The sequence below is a fragment of the Lathyrus oleraceus genome, chromosome 5 (assembly GCF_024323335.1).
Source record: "Lathyrus oleraceus cultivar Zhongwan6 chromosome 5, CAAS_Psat_ZW6_1.0, whole genome shotgun sequence".
In the NCBI taxonomy this organism is placed as follows: Eukaryota; Viridiplantae; Streptophyta; class Magnoliopsida; order Fabales; family Fabaceae; genus Lathyrus; species Lathyrus oleraceus.
The window spans coordinates 612,536,237-612,552,923 of NC_066583.1; the positions used below are offsets into that span (position 1 = coordinate 612,536,237).

Genomic DNA, 16,687 nt, shown 5'->3' on the forward strand with positions numbered 1-16,687 from the left:
GAGAGGATATGGAAAAATATTTGTCAACAACAACATACAACAACAACAACAACAACAACAAAAACCCATAAACTCTCGAACAAGAAGAATATCATGTAAAAATCATGTGAAACATAACAACAACATACACAAAAATGGGAGAATAAAGAAGAAGAAAAATACATTTATATGTGAAGAACGAGATTGAGGCTATATTGTAGAATAGAAAAGATAATGGCGAAGAAGAAGAGAGAAAATGTGTACTAGGGTTTTGCTGTGACAGATACATGGACATTGTCAAGAAACGAGAGTTAATTTGCTTATATATGGATAAATAATTTCACTATGATCGTAATGGAAATACCGTGATGAAATTTAATGTCTTTTACAACGGTTGACATTACCGACCGTGATGATAAGTATTTTAATTATAATATGTATCATATTATAATGACAACACTCATTGTAACGAAAAAAGTAGAAAATTATTCGAGCTAAGATTCGAACTTTGTCACTCTATAAATGTAGAATCATAGTTAACTGTTTTGACCATAATACAATGTCTTTTCGTAAATATAAAAAAATAAAACACGTTCAAAAATGAGATATTGCCACAATTAACTATCATACTTTTATAATTTAGTGTTAACAAATATATATTTTATAATAGTGTTGATTTATGTTGCAAGTTTTCTCCTAGTGTTCATGATCAAAATTAATATCTCCTCTCTTTCCTATATCATTTGATGGTGAAGATGTTTTTACTATTTTGAAGTTATCATCACTGCAACAATAATTAAGCTAATTAACTACATTAATCAAATTATACCATAATGATCTATTAAAAATCAGATTTTTTCTAATCATTTCTTGTAATTTTTCTAGACCTTTCTCCATCTCTATCTATTTAAATATTCTCCACATGATTAACTCTATTTTCTATATAATTCACACGTCACCTCTTTATATTTACATGCTCAAATCATCTAAAATTATTTTTATCATCATTTTTATTATAGATACTGCCATAATTCACATGTCTCCTTCCTACATACTCAAACTATCTAAAATTATTTTTTATCATCATTTTTATTATAGATACTATCGCAACGTATCTCTGACCTGCTTAATTTTGTTTCACATGATCTCATAAGGAAACAAACCAGTTGTGTCATAACAGATTCGCCTGTCATTCATAATAGAAAAATAGCATTTTACTTCATTTAGTTTAATGCCAACCTATAGAAAGGAGAACTGTACTGTATGTCCAATACTACCACCACATAAGGAGATTTTGACGGCAATGATAATTTAATTAATGATCCTAATCTTTTCCATTATAGTTTATTGCATCACGATAAGCATTCAAACATAAATAATATAATAAAATTCTAGAGAATAGTTATTAAATTGTAGCCCTTAAGATTACACTTGTACCCTAGAGTGAAATATCCATGTATCCTTCAAGTCTGATGTAAAATTTATATTTTCTACTGTTAAGCTAAATTATTGAGCTAAGGTTGAATTTTAGAAACACAAACAAAATTGACAATAAGCAAATTTGAGAAGCATAAGAGGATTGAATTGAAGCACACCACTAAAAAACAAAGTAAAAAATCTGATAAAAAGTCTAACTTATGACATAAATTAAAGAGAACACATGAGAAATCCTTGAATAAAATACAAAAACAAAAAAGATAACAAAAGATAAAATGGAGGGATACAAATACACCCTTAAACATAACATACATAACCATAATCATAATCATAATCATATTCATGCTTATCTACAGTTTTGAGGACCCCATTATCATTTTGGCTTCTTTATCCATTCCAATTATTCCAAACACACAGGCCCATTCAGAACGTGGAATTGAAAGCAAGAGGACAAAAACTTCAACAGGGACCAGTAGACAACAACAACAACAACATCAACAACTCATAACAATAATTGAGGCCAAACATGTTGCATTCATTAAGCATTGCTCCTGAAGGATCCAAGAGCTTTAATTGCTGATCCTCTTAGAATGTATTGGTGGTAGATTGCAGCCACTGCAGCACCAATAAATGGTCCAACCCAATAAATCCACTGAAATACACCAACAACAAACCATTACCAAAATTAATTATAACCCTATAAAAATCAAAATTTTATTTAAATAATTAATGTATCTGATCTATATATAAATAAATGCAAGTTATTCAATATCAATGCAGATCACAATGTATTTACAATTGATCATCCCAAGCTTTGTCTACAATATTTACCTGGTCATCCCAAGCTTTGTCGTTGTTGAAGATAACGGCGGGTCCGAAACTTCTGGCAGGGTTAATACCGGTTCCGGTGACGGGGATTGTTGCCAAGTGAACCATGAACACAGCAAATCCAATGGGAAGTGGTGCCAATACCTATAACAGTAAATTAAATTAATCAACCATAACCATAAGTAACAAATTAAGTTAAGCCTTAAAAAAGGTGATTAATTAGATACTTACAGGAACATGAGAATCCCTAGCACTTCTTTTAGGATCAGTAGCAGAGAAAACAGTGTAGACTAGCACAAAGGTACCAATAATCTCAGCACCCAAAGCAGTGCCTTTACTGTAACCATCAGAAACAGTGTTAGCTCCTCCACCATACCTGTTGTAGTATGAACTTTGGAACCCCTTAGCAAGTCCAGCACCACAAATTGCACCCAAACATTGTGCTATTATGTATAGTAATGCCCTTATTAAAGACACCTTGCGTCCCACAAATAATCCAAATGTCACTGCCGGATTTATGTGTCCTCCTACAATTAATCAATAGTACCAAATTAATTCATTTCAATTACAAATATATTTATAGAGGACTTAAGTGCGCGACTGAGTATTGGAAGTGGCAGAGTAATCTTCTACCACCATCCACTCTTAAATTTAGTCTTTGTGCTTCGATTCGTCTCATATCCAACAATTTTCATTAGATCTACTAAAAGAAAAGCATAAAAATCGGCTCTAATTAACAAATCAGTGTAAATCATTAATTAACAAATCAAAGATTATGTTATTAGAGTTAATTAGTCATGACTAGTTGAAAATTGGTTATGATTAGAATCTTTATTCAAAAACATTATATAACTCCTTGTAATCATAACCAATTTTGAAGTAATCATAACTAACTTGTAACAACCTTAACAATTTCCAACTAATCAGAACTAACTTGTAACTGCCTTAACAATTTTCAAGTAATTATAACAAACTTATAACAACCTTAACATTTATTAGCTAATCCTAACTAACTTTAACAAATTTGTAACAATATTGAAGAGAGAACGGTTTCATACCAGAGATACCGGCGGTGCAGTAAACAAGGATGAAGATCATACCACCAAAAGCCCAAGCAATACCCAAAAGACCAACACCATCACACTCAGTGTTACCCTTAATATCGGTATCAGATTGTCTTTTGTAACCAATAATGGTCAAAACAGTGATGTAAAGAAAAAGAAGAGTTGCTACAAACTCTGCTATAACAGCTCTGTACAGAGACCATTTTTTAAACTCAGCTGAATCAAAAAGTGGTGCTGGTGGTGGATCTTGGTAATCCTTAGCTGAGAATTCAGCACCTTGTTCTTGAACCTCAACATCTTTACCCATTTTTTGTGTTGTGTGTGTGTTATCTAGGAGTTAATTGATGTGTGGTGTTTGAGTAGAAACATGGTATTTAAGGATTAAATAAAATTGAATTTTGAATTATATTATTATAAATTTATTTGTTTTTACGTGTTGTATGAACAATGACATTATTATATTATTGCCGACCTTTATTAGCTTGATTTCGCTTGCATGGTCCCACCCACTCTGCTCCTACTATCCGGACCCCACCTCCCAACGACTCTTTATCACTCCTTTTTTTGGGTCCACTCTTTTTTTTATCTCACTAGATTACTCCTACAATATTTTTGAAATTCAAATAAAAATAACACTGTTAAAAACAACATAACACTGTAATAATTCTCTTAAATTAACTTAATTGATAATTGTGCAAATCTTTGAATTTATAACTTTCGCTTAGTTTATCTTTAACGACAATTATTAAACTACTTAGCTAAAAAAGTCTAACAGTGATAACATTTATAATGATTTGAATGATTTACCGTTTTGGTATTACAATATGTGAATAAGAGTCGTATTCAACTATGTCAAATAATTTGAAGGTATAACGTAAAGAAAATTGTGAGTATAACGTGGTAGAATTTTTTAGCATTATCCATGTTCATGGTTGAGAAATGATAAGCATAAAAAATTGGAGGTATGAAAAAACATGCAAGATATATTATACTGGCAATGGAAGAATACTCAATCATTGGTTTCAGTATTAAGTAATTGTTGATGTGATTAAAATAAGAGGCGAAGTAGTTGTCACTTTTGTTCGATGACAGGCTTGCCAGATGAACTTATCTGGACATAGCTAAATTATTATCAAATAGTCCTTTTTTTTAGGGAAAATAGTATCAAATAGCTAAGAGGTACAGGACAAATAGGATTCTAAGTAAGGATTAAATTCATATACAGCTTACTTATGATTTAGAGTTTATCAAAGATTTAATATTTAATACATAATGTTATATATTTGCAAAAGGCTCGACTTAGGATGATGCTTGAGACCGTCTTAGAAGAAGACGACGATAAAAAACCGTCTGGAGGAAGGTATTGTCTTACCCTTCAGTCTTCCTCACCCATAGAAAAAAATAAATGTGGGATAAGATGTGTCTTGGATAAAGACATAGTCAGAGTCGTTATTGATCTCAATCACTTTTGAAAATAGAAATTCAATTGTCTATCATTTGATTGAATGTGTAGTGGCCTTTTCCGAGGTAACTCTAGGTCCTAGAGGTCTTTATAAATACATTATCCCCTCAAGGGGACAAGGAGATGCCTAAGTAATACACATTCTCCAATACTCAAAGAGCATTATGCTCCGAGTAGCTGTCACACACCATTAACAGGATCTCTCATCTCATGTGAGTTGTTCCTTAAGCAACCTTGAAAACCACCTTATAGAACTTCTCGTCGTTGTGAGTAAGCTCCCACTATCCAAGTTGTAATACATCTATAAATGCCTCTAAGTCTCCCTGCCCTTGTAGAGGGAACATGCACACCCTGTAATTTTTTATCAATACAGTGACGCCCACTGTGGGGCCTGGTAAAACTAAGATGGGTCAGGTCTTTCACTCCAACCATACCATCCCTCTATTTCTAGAGATGACTGAAAAGGTCCTAAACCATGTAGCCAACACCATTGCCATAGGTATTTCCGGGAGGGGCCTCTTCGGGGTCGCCCGACGAAGATACGCAAATCAGGTGTTCACGGTGAACGTCATATCCCTCGGCTTTCCTGAAAACACTATAGTAACAACATGGGTCGACATCATTTTCTCTGAAGAGGATTTCATAGGCATAAACCCTCACGACAATGATCATTAGCTAATCACCGTTCAACATGACAACTAGGATATTAGGCGTGTCCTAATAGACCTAGTCAGATCAGCTGATGTCCTATTTTGGGATACCTTTTAGAAGTTACAACTAAATCTGGACGACATACAAAGATTCATCGGCTCTCTGACAAGATCATCAAACGAACGGTACAAATAATGGGCAATGTGACCCTAAAAACCACACGCGGTGAGGGGGCTAACATCGAAACCATTGACGTCAACTACCTCATCGTAGACACCATGTCACCTTACAACATCATCCTGGGGAACCTGACCATCAACGCCCTAAGGGTGGTCGTTTCCACATGACATTTAACCTTAAATATCCCCTCTTATGCAGAGTGAGCACTATTATGGGAGATGAGAAAGTGGCTCGTGAATGCTATCTAAACAACCTAGAGACATCCAAACAAGAGCTTGGATTGGTTGATGACCCTTCTTTCGAATGTCCAAATGCCGACTTCGAGGGTTGCGACCCCAGATTGGGTGCGGAGATGGAGCGACCCACGCCCATAGAACACTTGAAGGAAGTCCAGATAGGTTCTCACGTTCACCAAGTCACGAATATAGGTAGCTCCTTATTTGCAAGGGAGGAGCGGGAGTTATTCGACCGACTCCGATGAAATGTCGACCTATTCGTCTGGGGTCCCTCAGACATGTAAGGTATTGACACCAAAGTCGTGAGCCATCGCTTGGCCTTTCTTTCATCCTCCAAGCCAGTTGCGCAAAGGAAACGAAAGGTAGGTGAGGAAAAGAGGGCCACCATTGATGAAAAGGTAGAAAAGCTAACCAACATTGGATTTATCATGGAAACAAAGTACCTCACCTGGATGGCCAACGTAGTCCTGGTACCAAAGGCCAAGAACAAATGACGAATGTGCATGGACTTCACGGATCTAAACGTTGCCTGCCCAAATGATCCATATTCGCTTCTAAACATTGACTGTCTAGTCAATAGGTCATTAAACTACCGTATGTTAAGTTTCATGGATGCCTACTCGGCCGGGATACAACCTGATTCGAATGGATCCTCTATATGCGGATAAAACCTCATTCATGTCGAACCACAACAACTACTACTACTACAAGTTCATTCCTTTCGGCCTTAAGAACGCGGGAGCCACCAACTAGCGACTCATGGACGTGATTTTTGCCCATTAGATTGGGCGGTATATAAAGGTTGATGTCGAGGACATGATTGTCAAATAAATGGAGGGGCATATTCACGCTGATGGCCTGGAGGAAATCCTACAATTAATAAGGAAGTATGATAGGCGCCTAAACCTAGTTGTGTGCTCTTCTGAAGTTCAGGCGAGGAAATTTATGGGTTTTATGCTGACTAGAAGAGGCACTGAAGCCAATCCGGAAAAGTTCCAAGAGGTCATTGATATGAGGAGTCCCACTAATGTGAAGGAAGTGCAACAACTCACTGGATGCCTTACCACCCTGTCTCGCTTCTTCTCCTGCCCGGGCGACATAGATTTCCTTTTCTTCATCACCCTGAGGGAAAAAAGGAGAAGTTTTAATGGCCTGCCGAGTGTGAGGAAGCTTTTAAAAAGGTCAAATAATTCCTCGCATTTCCCTTGATCCTCACTTGCCCAAACGAGGACTCACCTTTATTCCTCTACCTATCGGTCACCGAGCAGGCGATGAGTTCAGTCTACATCCAAGAAATAGACAGGGTAGAAAAACATGTGTACTTCATAACCAAAGTGTTCAAGGGCATTGAGACGTGCTACCAAAAGATTGAGAAACTGGCATTAGCTGTTGTTACTGTATCAAAAAAGCTCATGCCATACTTCCAGGGGCACACCATCTTGGTAAAAACCAACTACCCCATCTAACAAGTATTGAAGAAGTTTGACCTGACATGTAGAATGATGGTTCATATAGATCTCAAAATACAATATCTAGTACATTCAGAGAGGGAGCATCAAATCTCAAGCCCTGCCGACTTTGTGAGTGCAAATTTACGTTTATATCAGTTTTGAATGATGCCAAAACTAGGATAAACTTGAGCGCTTTTGTACATTGGACGGTATCAACTGATTCTAGGTGTGTGTTGTGCATTTTAGCATTAGGAAGCATGTCAACATGATTGGAAATGATTTAGAAAGGATCCATGCATCAAGAAAATTTTATCAACTGTTTATAGGTGTGCGTTATGCATTTTAGCATTAGGAAACATGTCAACATGATTGGAAATGATTCAAAAAGGATTCATGCATTAAGGAAATATTTTTATGCATTAAAATTGAGTTTTTGTGTGAAAAACACTGCATAGGTCGACACATACGACTTTAGGTCACCCTATAAGAAATGTTTCTTCAGCATAGGTTGACACATAGAGTGTACAGGTCGACACCATACTGTATTATTAAAGCCTGTAAGCTTTCTCTCATGTACCGCCTTGTCAGATCGACATATAGGGAGCACATTACCTTTACAAGTCGACATATGCTTCTAACAGGTCGACACATAACATGTATAGGTCGACACATGGCTCAGATAGGTCGACCTAAAGACCTTAAATCTTGAATTTTTGCATTCTTTTTAATTCCTTTTTGCCTTCAATCACTCATGCATATAAAAACTATATACATGCATCATTCTCTAGTAAGGTTTCTAGAGTGAGTAAAACCTACATGAATCAAGGATTTCAAAGCATTATCATCATCTTCAACTCCATATATGCATACACATTATCATTTTTTGATTAGGTGCCATGTAGATTAGGTTTGATAACGTCCAATTAGGTTTCTTGTACCGGGAATATTGGGTTGAGATCTTTGAGGGATTCAAATCAGAAGACTGTGTTGGGGTTTTCCTTCAAGATCTTTTAGGGTTTGAAGGTTTTGGACAAGATTGTGCAATTCAGATCCGATCGAGTGAAAGCCTTAGGACAAGGGGTGCTTTGCAAGGGAGTAGCGTGAGACGAAGGATCGTGTTGGAAAATCTTGGGTTTCAACAAGTATGCGCTTGGGATTAATTCAAATGGGTGAAAGCCTTGGGACAAGGAGTGCCTTGCAAGGAAGTATCAAGAACATATGAATTGAAGCAAAATTATTGGTTACTTGATCAATCTTTGATCAAGGGGTTTCGAGATGATAGAGTCAATATCAAACTTAGGGTTTATAGAGTTTGATTTCTTCATCTCTTCTATACACATATTTTTCAATGTAAGATATAATATAATATCTCAATTCAAATTGAGGGTAGACGTGCCCATAGAGAGGTCGATTGGGGAACTGCCTAAACAAATCCTTGGGAACTCTCTCTCTCTCTCTCTCTCTCTCTCTCTCTATATATATATATATATATATATATATATATATATATATATATATATATATATATATATATATATATATATATATATATATATATATATATATATATATATATATATATATATATATATATATATATATATATATATATATATATATATATATATTGTTTTGTGGTTTGTAAATTATCGATTACATTGATCATTTGATCAACATTGTTTGGATCATAACTTTGAACGCGTTTTGAAATTTGTGTTATTGTATAGATCACAAACCATTTGGTTGTGATTGGATTTCTAAGGACAACAATCACTACATAAGGCTCCAAATATAGTTGATTGGACATTAAATGTTCGAGAAATTGCTTGACTTAATTTTATGTGTTTAGTTCATTGGAAATAGACTTTTCCTATTGTATTCTATTCAACTAGTTATGCTTAGTTGTTGTTGATTGACTTGTCGATTATTATCATTGCATTGACACCACTATACATATTCGAGCCTTTTAATAGTAGGTTCGGTTAGATGATTTTTGATCCAGGAAAATTTTTAAACTTGCTTCCGGGTTATAAACTTTTTCAAAATCAATTTTGGTTCAAGTTTTAAACTTGTGATATATTCATCCCCCCTCTAGATCTAGGCATATCATCTAACTAGTGGTATCACGAGCCCCAGTTTATTCCGTGTTTAAGATTTTCTTATTAGATAACGGCTACCGAACCTAAAGGGGCGTATAATAGAGCACCTATTTTTACCTGTGAGAATTATGGCTATTGGAAAGCTTGTATGCATATCCATGTCAACTATGTTGATAAGGATGTATGGGACTCCATCATCAATGGTCCTAACGAAATTATAATGACCAATGGTGAAGGCGTCATTTTACCAAAAATGGAAGGTCAATGGAATGATAATGATAGAAATTTATGGTCACATGTTTAGAAGGCACAAAATGATTGTAGGAGTCATCAACTAGAAGGGAATACGCAGTATCAGAGAGAACCCACGTACTAAAGCAATTACAAAGGTGGTGATACAGGTAGAGGGAGAGGTGGTGGAAGGAACTATGATAAGAGTCATATTCAATGCTACAATTGTCATAAGCATGGTCACTATGCTAGTGATTGCCCTGAAAACAAAATAAATAACCAAGAAAATGATGCAAGGCTTGTAAAATAATAATAATAAGAAGAAGAAAAAATGTTGGTGGTGGTTACAACAAATGGGGTAGAAATATATGAAGATCAACGGTATTTAGATTCAGAGTACTCATCACACATAAATGGAATGAGAGATTAGTTTGTCAACATCAATCCCTCCATAAAGAACAAGGTGAAATTTTCAAATGACAATACCCTATATGTTGAAGGTATTTGTGATGTTCTGATCATGTGGAAAGATGGCAAATAATCAGTGATTTCCAATGTGTTATATATTTCAGGCATGAAAACAAACTTGCTCAACATATGGAAACTGATTAAGAATAATTACAAAGTGTTTATAGAAGATAAGATGATGGGATTACTTGACTCAAGTGATATGCTAATCTTGAAGGCACTTATGTATCAAAATAGAACCTTCAAGATCGAGCTTGGAGTGATGGGACACAAGTGTTTAGCAAATGCATCAAGCAAAGATGGATTGTTATGGCATTACAGACTTGGTCACTTAAATTTCAAAGACATCAACAAGCTGAAGAGAATGAACATGGTTTTAGGTCTACCAGAAATATATATTCCAAATAAAGTGTGTGAAGAGTGTATTCAGGCAAAGCAACACAAGAACAACTTCAGCAAAGATGTAAGGCGTAGTTCTAAAGCCACCCTTGAATTAATATACTCGGATTTGTATGGTCCTCTTCATGTAGATTCAATTGGAGGTAACAAGTACTTTGTTACATTCACAGATGACTATAGCCAAAAAATTATGGACTTACCTGATAAAGAAGAAAAGTGATGTGATTGGGGTATTCACCAAGTCTAAAGCTATGGTGGAGAGAAAAAACAACCACATGATTAAGATCTTGAGGACTGATGGTGGTGGAGATATGTGTCAAGAGACTTTGATGCATTATGTGAAATAGAAGATATTGTGCATGAGGTGGTGCCACCATACACTCCTCAACAAAATGGAATTGCTTAAAGGAAAAATAGCATTGTCATGAATATGTTGAGGAATATGTAAAGGGAAAGCATCTACCAAATGATTTATAGGGTGACGCTGTGTTAACTGCAACATACATATTGAATAGATGTCCATCCAAGAAGCTAGAAGGAATCACGCTAGAATAATGTTGATATGATATCATGCCTAGATTAAGTCACCTGAAGGTGTTTGGATTCATAGCACATATACATGTGCCTGAACAGTTGAGAAGGAAACTTGATGATAAGTCAAGCCAGACGATCCTGATATTATATCACTCAACTGGTAGATACAAGTTATTTGATCCCTTGAACAAGAAATTTGTGATCACCAAATATGTGAGCATAAATGATATGAAGGAGTGGGATTAGAATGACAATGTCAAAAAGGATTCGGTTAAAATCATATGTGATCAACCGAATAGTGAAGTTGACAAAGAAATTCAATCAAAAGGAAGTATGGCTCAAGCATGCACAAGAAGACCTCAAAGGACAAGAAATATGACATCAAGGTTGCATGAATATGTGATGACATCAGATGATGTGGTGAATGTTAGAGGTGAGCTAGTATATTATGCTTTCTACGCAGATACTAAGTCATTTGGTGTAGGTGAGGCATTGAACGACTCATAGTGGATGCGAGCCATTTTGGACGAACTAAAATCCATAGAGGTCAACAAAGCCTAGTCACTAGTCTAATTGCCACAAGATAAGAAGGAAATTTATGTGAAGTGCGTGTAGAAAGTAATGTTGAATCCAATAGGAAAAGTGACCATACACAAAGCAAAAAATTCATCATGGATCAATGATCATGAAGATGGATAACATGTCTGCTATCAATTTGACCAAGAGTTTGATAGCACGTGACAGAAGAAAACACATTGATATGAGATTCCACTATCTTAGAAAGTAAATAACAAATGGGAAACTGAACTTGGAACACTATAGAGCTGAGAATCAGATAGCAGACATCATGACAAAGGTTGTGCATATGAAATTGTTCAAGAGATTAAGAACTATGATGAATGTCGAAAGCTTAGACACAATGAATTAGGTGGTGCGTTAAATATGTAATTCATTGTGTTAAGCATGTTTGTAGATGCAGTATTCGATAAAGTCGAATCCGCATGTATTCGACAGAGTTGAATATAGCTTATAGTAGTCAAAGTTGTATGTATTTGACAGAGTCAAATACATCTTGTCGAACTTAGTTACTTGGTTAGTTATTTTGATATTGTTTGATGTGCAATTAGTCTCATTATAAATAGGAAGACGCTTTGTATTTGTAAGAATAGATCATATCAGTGAGATCAAGAGAAGATGAATACATTATTCCTTAAGCATCACTCTTTAAATTATATCTTCTCTCTCATAACTTCAATTTTTTTTTTCAAATTATTGTGTAAATGAATCATTTTACAACCAAGTGTGTGGTTCAATCATCGGGAAATTGTCATTGATGCTCATCAATCTTCCTTTCTTCTCATTTGTAATCAAAGCTATCATTAGTAGCTAAATCTCTTTATTGTTGGGATTGGATGTAATCCATCGATACCGTATGTATTTCTTATAGTCATGGTGTTATATATGAATTAGTTGTTTATTAATATTGATGGTATCCTTGTTTACTTGTTTTACTTCTAGATTCGAACTATTATGGAGAAATACTCTTGTAATCTCGATCTAGGATAATCATTTGTTAGATGTTAAATTCTAGAAATAGATTTAGGTTTAACATATATAAGAGTATCATATCTTAATGCTACCGTATTGTTTAATAGGCTGAGAGATCGTCGATTAAACAATGTGGTTAAACTCTCGTCAGGAGTTTAGACATAAATGTTGTCGACGAGCGATACATGATATTGTTAATCAAAAGACTAAGCTCTGTGTAACTGATCGGAAGAATACATGCGTGATCAGTGGATGAATCCCAATCCTAGCAAGCTTTCTCATATTTGAAACTTCACTTTTTATTTACCATTTTTACATTACGCACTTTATACAAACAAACAATTTGACAACTTCTCACTTAAACCATATCAACTGTTGAGCGAAATTTAATATCGCATCATCCACAAGACTATCATAAAACAAATACTTAATTTTGATGTTGAATACTGCAACCATCAAAATGGTGCCGTTGTCGAGGAATCTCCTTTAGATATTAAAAGCATTGCAACTGTTTTTATTCTTTTAATCAAATTTGCACACTTCATATTGTACATATATTTCTACCTACCATGTTGCTCACTTGTGTGGTTAGGTTGTGAATTATGTGCCTGCGAGGTAAAGCTCCGGAAGATCAACTTCTTTTTGATCTAGAGATTGAAAGGATGATCCGAAGGAACAACAATCAGACCATAAGAAGGAACTTCTCCCTCAAATTCTTCTCAACAACAAAAGAAATTCATGGACAAAACTCCTAAAGATTGGTATTTAGACCAACCAACACAAATCACGGCCAACTAGAATATTCTTGAAGATAAGTTTATGAATCGGTTCTTTCCGCATAACAAGTTCTTAGATGAAAAGACTACAATTATTGTGTTTGCCCAAGGCTCCACCGAAAAACTTTGAGAAGCATGAGAGCAGTATAAGTCTATGTTGAGCAAGTCTCATAGTCATGGTTTTGATGATATCACACAACTTCACATTTTCCGCAATGAACTTCAAGTGTAGACCAAACTTCTTTTAGTTGCAATAACAGGTGGTTTCTTAATGTCTAAGAGAGAAGAGGATGAAATATCTATCATTGATTGAATGGCACTCAATGACCATTAAGTCCACTATAATATGGGTGTTTCACAATAGGAAGATGGTATTCTCGAGTTAGGAACGAATGATACGATCCTGGCTCATAATAAGTTACTAACTCAAATAGTGGAAGAATTACTAAGCAACTTTCAAAACTTCCACAGCAATTCAAGCAGATGCATGAGACACTGAATAAATCACAAAAATTGCTTATTATGAACTTTGCGTAGGTGATCATCCCACTGGCTTTTTTCCCCAGTTGTTTAAGAAGTGGATTACATAGGTAACAAACAACAAAGATCAACACCGTATCAAGGAAATCAGGGATATCAACACAAAAATAACGTGAATTATGGTCAAGGTTGGAGACAAGATACGGGGTCGTCAAATAGGCTAAATCCTTACCATAATTTCAATCAGAATCCACCACAACCAGACAAGACTTCGAAGCTAGAAGACACTTTGACCTATTTCATGCAAATGTCCATTGAGAATCATAAAAATACTGATGCTTCAATAAAGAATCTTGAAACACAAGTTGGGCATATTGTAAAACAATTAGCTGATCAATAAGGACGAACATTCACATCCAACACACAAACCAATCAGAGAGAGCATTATAAACAAATTACAACTCGGAGTGGTAGAGTAATTGGAACTGGAGTTGGTGAGAATTGGCAGGAAGAGAGAATTGTTGTTGAGACAAAAGGAAAGTAAGAGACAGAACAAGTGGAAAATGAGAATGAGGTGGAAGAACAAAGTAAGGAGGAAAAAGTAGTTGAAAATGAAAAGAAACAGAAAAAATAAAACAAGGGAAAATAAGCAATAAAGAGTCTGCCAATGCAAAATCTTTCGTATCCCCAAACTCATGCCAAGAAAGACAAGAAAAGACAATATACAAGGTTTCTGGATGTCTTCAAACAATTGAAAATCAATATTCCATTCGTGGAAGCTTTAGAGCAGATGCCAACATACTCCAAGTTCATGAAAGGAACTCTTAAAACGAAAAATGGTATACGGATGAGGAGACTATTCATTTAGACGTAACTTGTAGTGCCATTATTCAAAGAACCCTTCCACTAAAAGAGGCAGATCATGGTCGTGTCACGATACTTGTCACTATAGGGAGCATGAAAATAGGAAAAGAACTTATTGATCTTAGCTCAAGTGTTAATCTGATACCATTATCAGTAATAAGGCAGATAAGTGATTTAGAAATGAAGAATACAAGAATGACATTGCAGCTAGTCGAAAAATCTATCACACAACCATCTGACATAACTGCAGATGTTTTGGTCAAGGTGGACAAATTTTTGTTTCCTATTGATTTTTTGGTACTATACATTGAATAGGATCATGATACTCCCTTAATATTGGGTCGACCTTTCATGAAAACCGCACAGATGATGATAAATGTTGATGATGGAGTAATGAAGGTTCGAGTCCAAGATGAAGAAGTGATTTTTTACCTATTTGAAAAAACACAGAATCCAAGAAAAAATAGGGTATGCTTTAACCCAGATGCAGCTGAGGAAAATATTATGGATGTGAAAATACATCCATTAAAATAAGCAGAGAAAACAAATAGGATGAAGGATGCTTGAGTGAGAAAAGTACATCGACATGAGATCCTATTCTTCGAAAGACATTAGAAGATATGGAACATGAACAAACAAAATATTCAAATCACATTACCAAGGGGCTCCCCAAAGTTACCAAGTCAGTAAGCGACATGCTTACCAGAATGACGATGTGCAGTGCAAAGAAATCTGACAGAAGCAAGCTCAAAGGAAGATTAGGATTTCAAAGAATAAAGTTCAAAACAATGTATAAGTGGTAAAATTTCTCAAGACATCATAACCACCCCAACATCAAATCTCTGATCCATAAAACAGACGTCGAGCTAACAAAATTAAATAAGCGCTTGTTGTGAGGCAACCCAAATTTGTAAGTGTTTAAAAGTTTTCTTGTTTAGTAGGCGTAAAAGAAAAGTAGAAGTGGCATATAACTCATGAAGAATATTATGTAGATAAACTAAAATTTGGAAAGCTCACCAGGCAAGATAGTTTTATCTTTTCTCGTCGATGGCTCGCTCTGCCTCACCAGGAGAGCACTATAGATTCAGTAAATGAATTCAATTCCATTTACTGCTAGCACCCAACATCCACCCACTTTTATTTTCATGTGCACACAGTTTACTGCAAATTTTGTGGGACTTTTCAAATGTATTTCATTTTTTACCTCTTTTAAAGCAAATTTTTTTTGTACAAAAAGATCTTCTTCACACGCTTTAATTATTATTGCATGTCCATTGCCACATATCACTCTTAACCTTTCAGATTTTTATGTTTCATTCAAAAAGTTGCAGTTTAAGAATGTCTCCCAAGAAGAATGTGTTATCAAAGAAGCAAAGATCAAATGCATAAAGCAATTCTAGGAACCCAATACCATTTGATGACTCAAGGTTCCTAGATGCTGAACAAGAAGGAAGGTATAGAGAAATTGCAAACATAAGAATTGGGATGAAAAGAGAGTTGCCTTAAACTCGAAAGGAGACTACAGGTTAATGGCTCAACAATTGGCATTAAGAAAATGGGAAACTTTGATCAATCCACACAAAAATTTAAATCATGATATAGTTCGGGAATTTTATGCTAATGCTCTGCCATCTGAGGAAGAAGCCTTCTCATTCACTTCAATGGTGAGAGGTAGATTCATCACCTTCAACAAAAATGCAATTAATGAGTTTCTAGGTAATCCTATGATTGTAAAGGGAGGTGTTCATGCCTTATGGTAAATATCTCCAAAGTCCAATAAACATTGAAGAAATTTCTGCAACAAGGTTGCTTGAAGGCCAAAGTGTTCAACTCAATGCTTTAGGAGTTCTATTAGATATCAAAGAGATGACCTAACTCTAGTTGCCCAAGCTTCTCTACTTCTGATCCTACACAACATCATACCTAGAAGCCATACTTCTAAGTTCACCTTGGTGAACACATGAAATAATATCACATTTTTGGACTTAATTTAATTTAAT

The 16,687-nt window shown here is 35.2% G+C and overlaps 1 protein-coding gene across 1 annotated transcript; it reads right to left on the bottom strand.

Moving 5' to 3' along the window:
• Positions 1–1,598: 1,598 nt before the first annotated feature.
• Positions 1,599–3,688, bottom strand: LOC127087043 (aquaporin PIP2-7). The gene is made up of 4 exons (XM_051027885.1): positions 3,303–3,688; positions 2,476–2,771; positions 2,248–2,388; positions 1,599–2,068 (listed from the first exon to the last, which is right to left on the bottom strand). The coding sequence occupies exons 1-4, from the start codon at positions 3,613–3,615 to the stop codon at positions 1,955–1,957; spliced, it is 864 nt and encodes a 287-aa protein (XP_050883842.1). The 5' UTR covers positions 3,616–3,688; the 3' UTR covers positions 1,599–1,954.
• Positions 3,689–16,687: the final 12,999 nt, after the last annotated feature.

What these genes read in the sequence shown, in the direction of transcription:
- LOC127087043 (XM_051027885.1), bottom strand. Translation starts at nt 3,615, where the DNA reads ATGGGTAAAGATGTTGAGGTTCAAGAACAAGGTGCTGAATTCTCAGCT. An exon ending in CTGCACCGCCGGTATCTCTG is followed by an intron (nt 2,772 to 3,302) that starts GTATGAAACCGT and finishes GATTAATTGTAG; the next exon opens with GAGGACACATAAATCCGGCA. An exon ending in ACAAAGCTTGGGATGACCAG is followed by an intron (nt 2,069 to 2,247) that starts GTAAATATTGTA and finishes GGTGTATTTCAG; the next exon opens with TGGATTTATTGGGTTGGACC.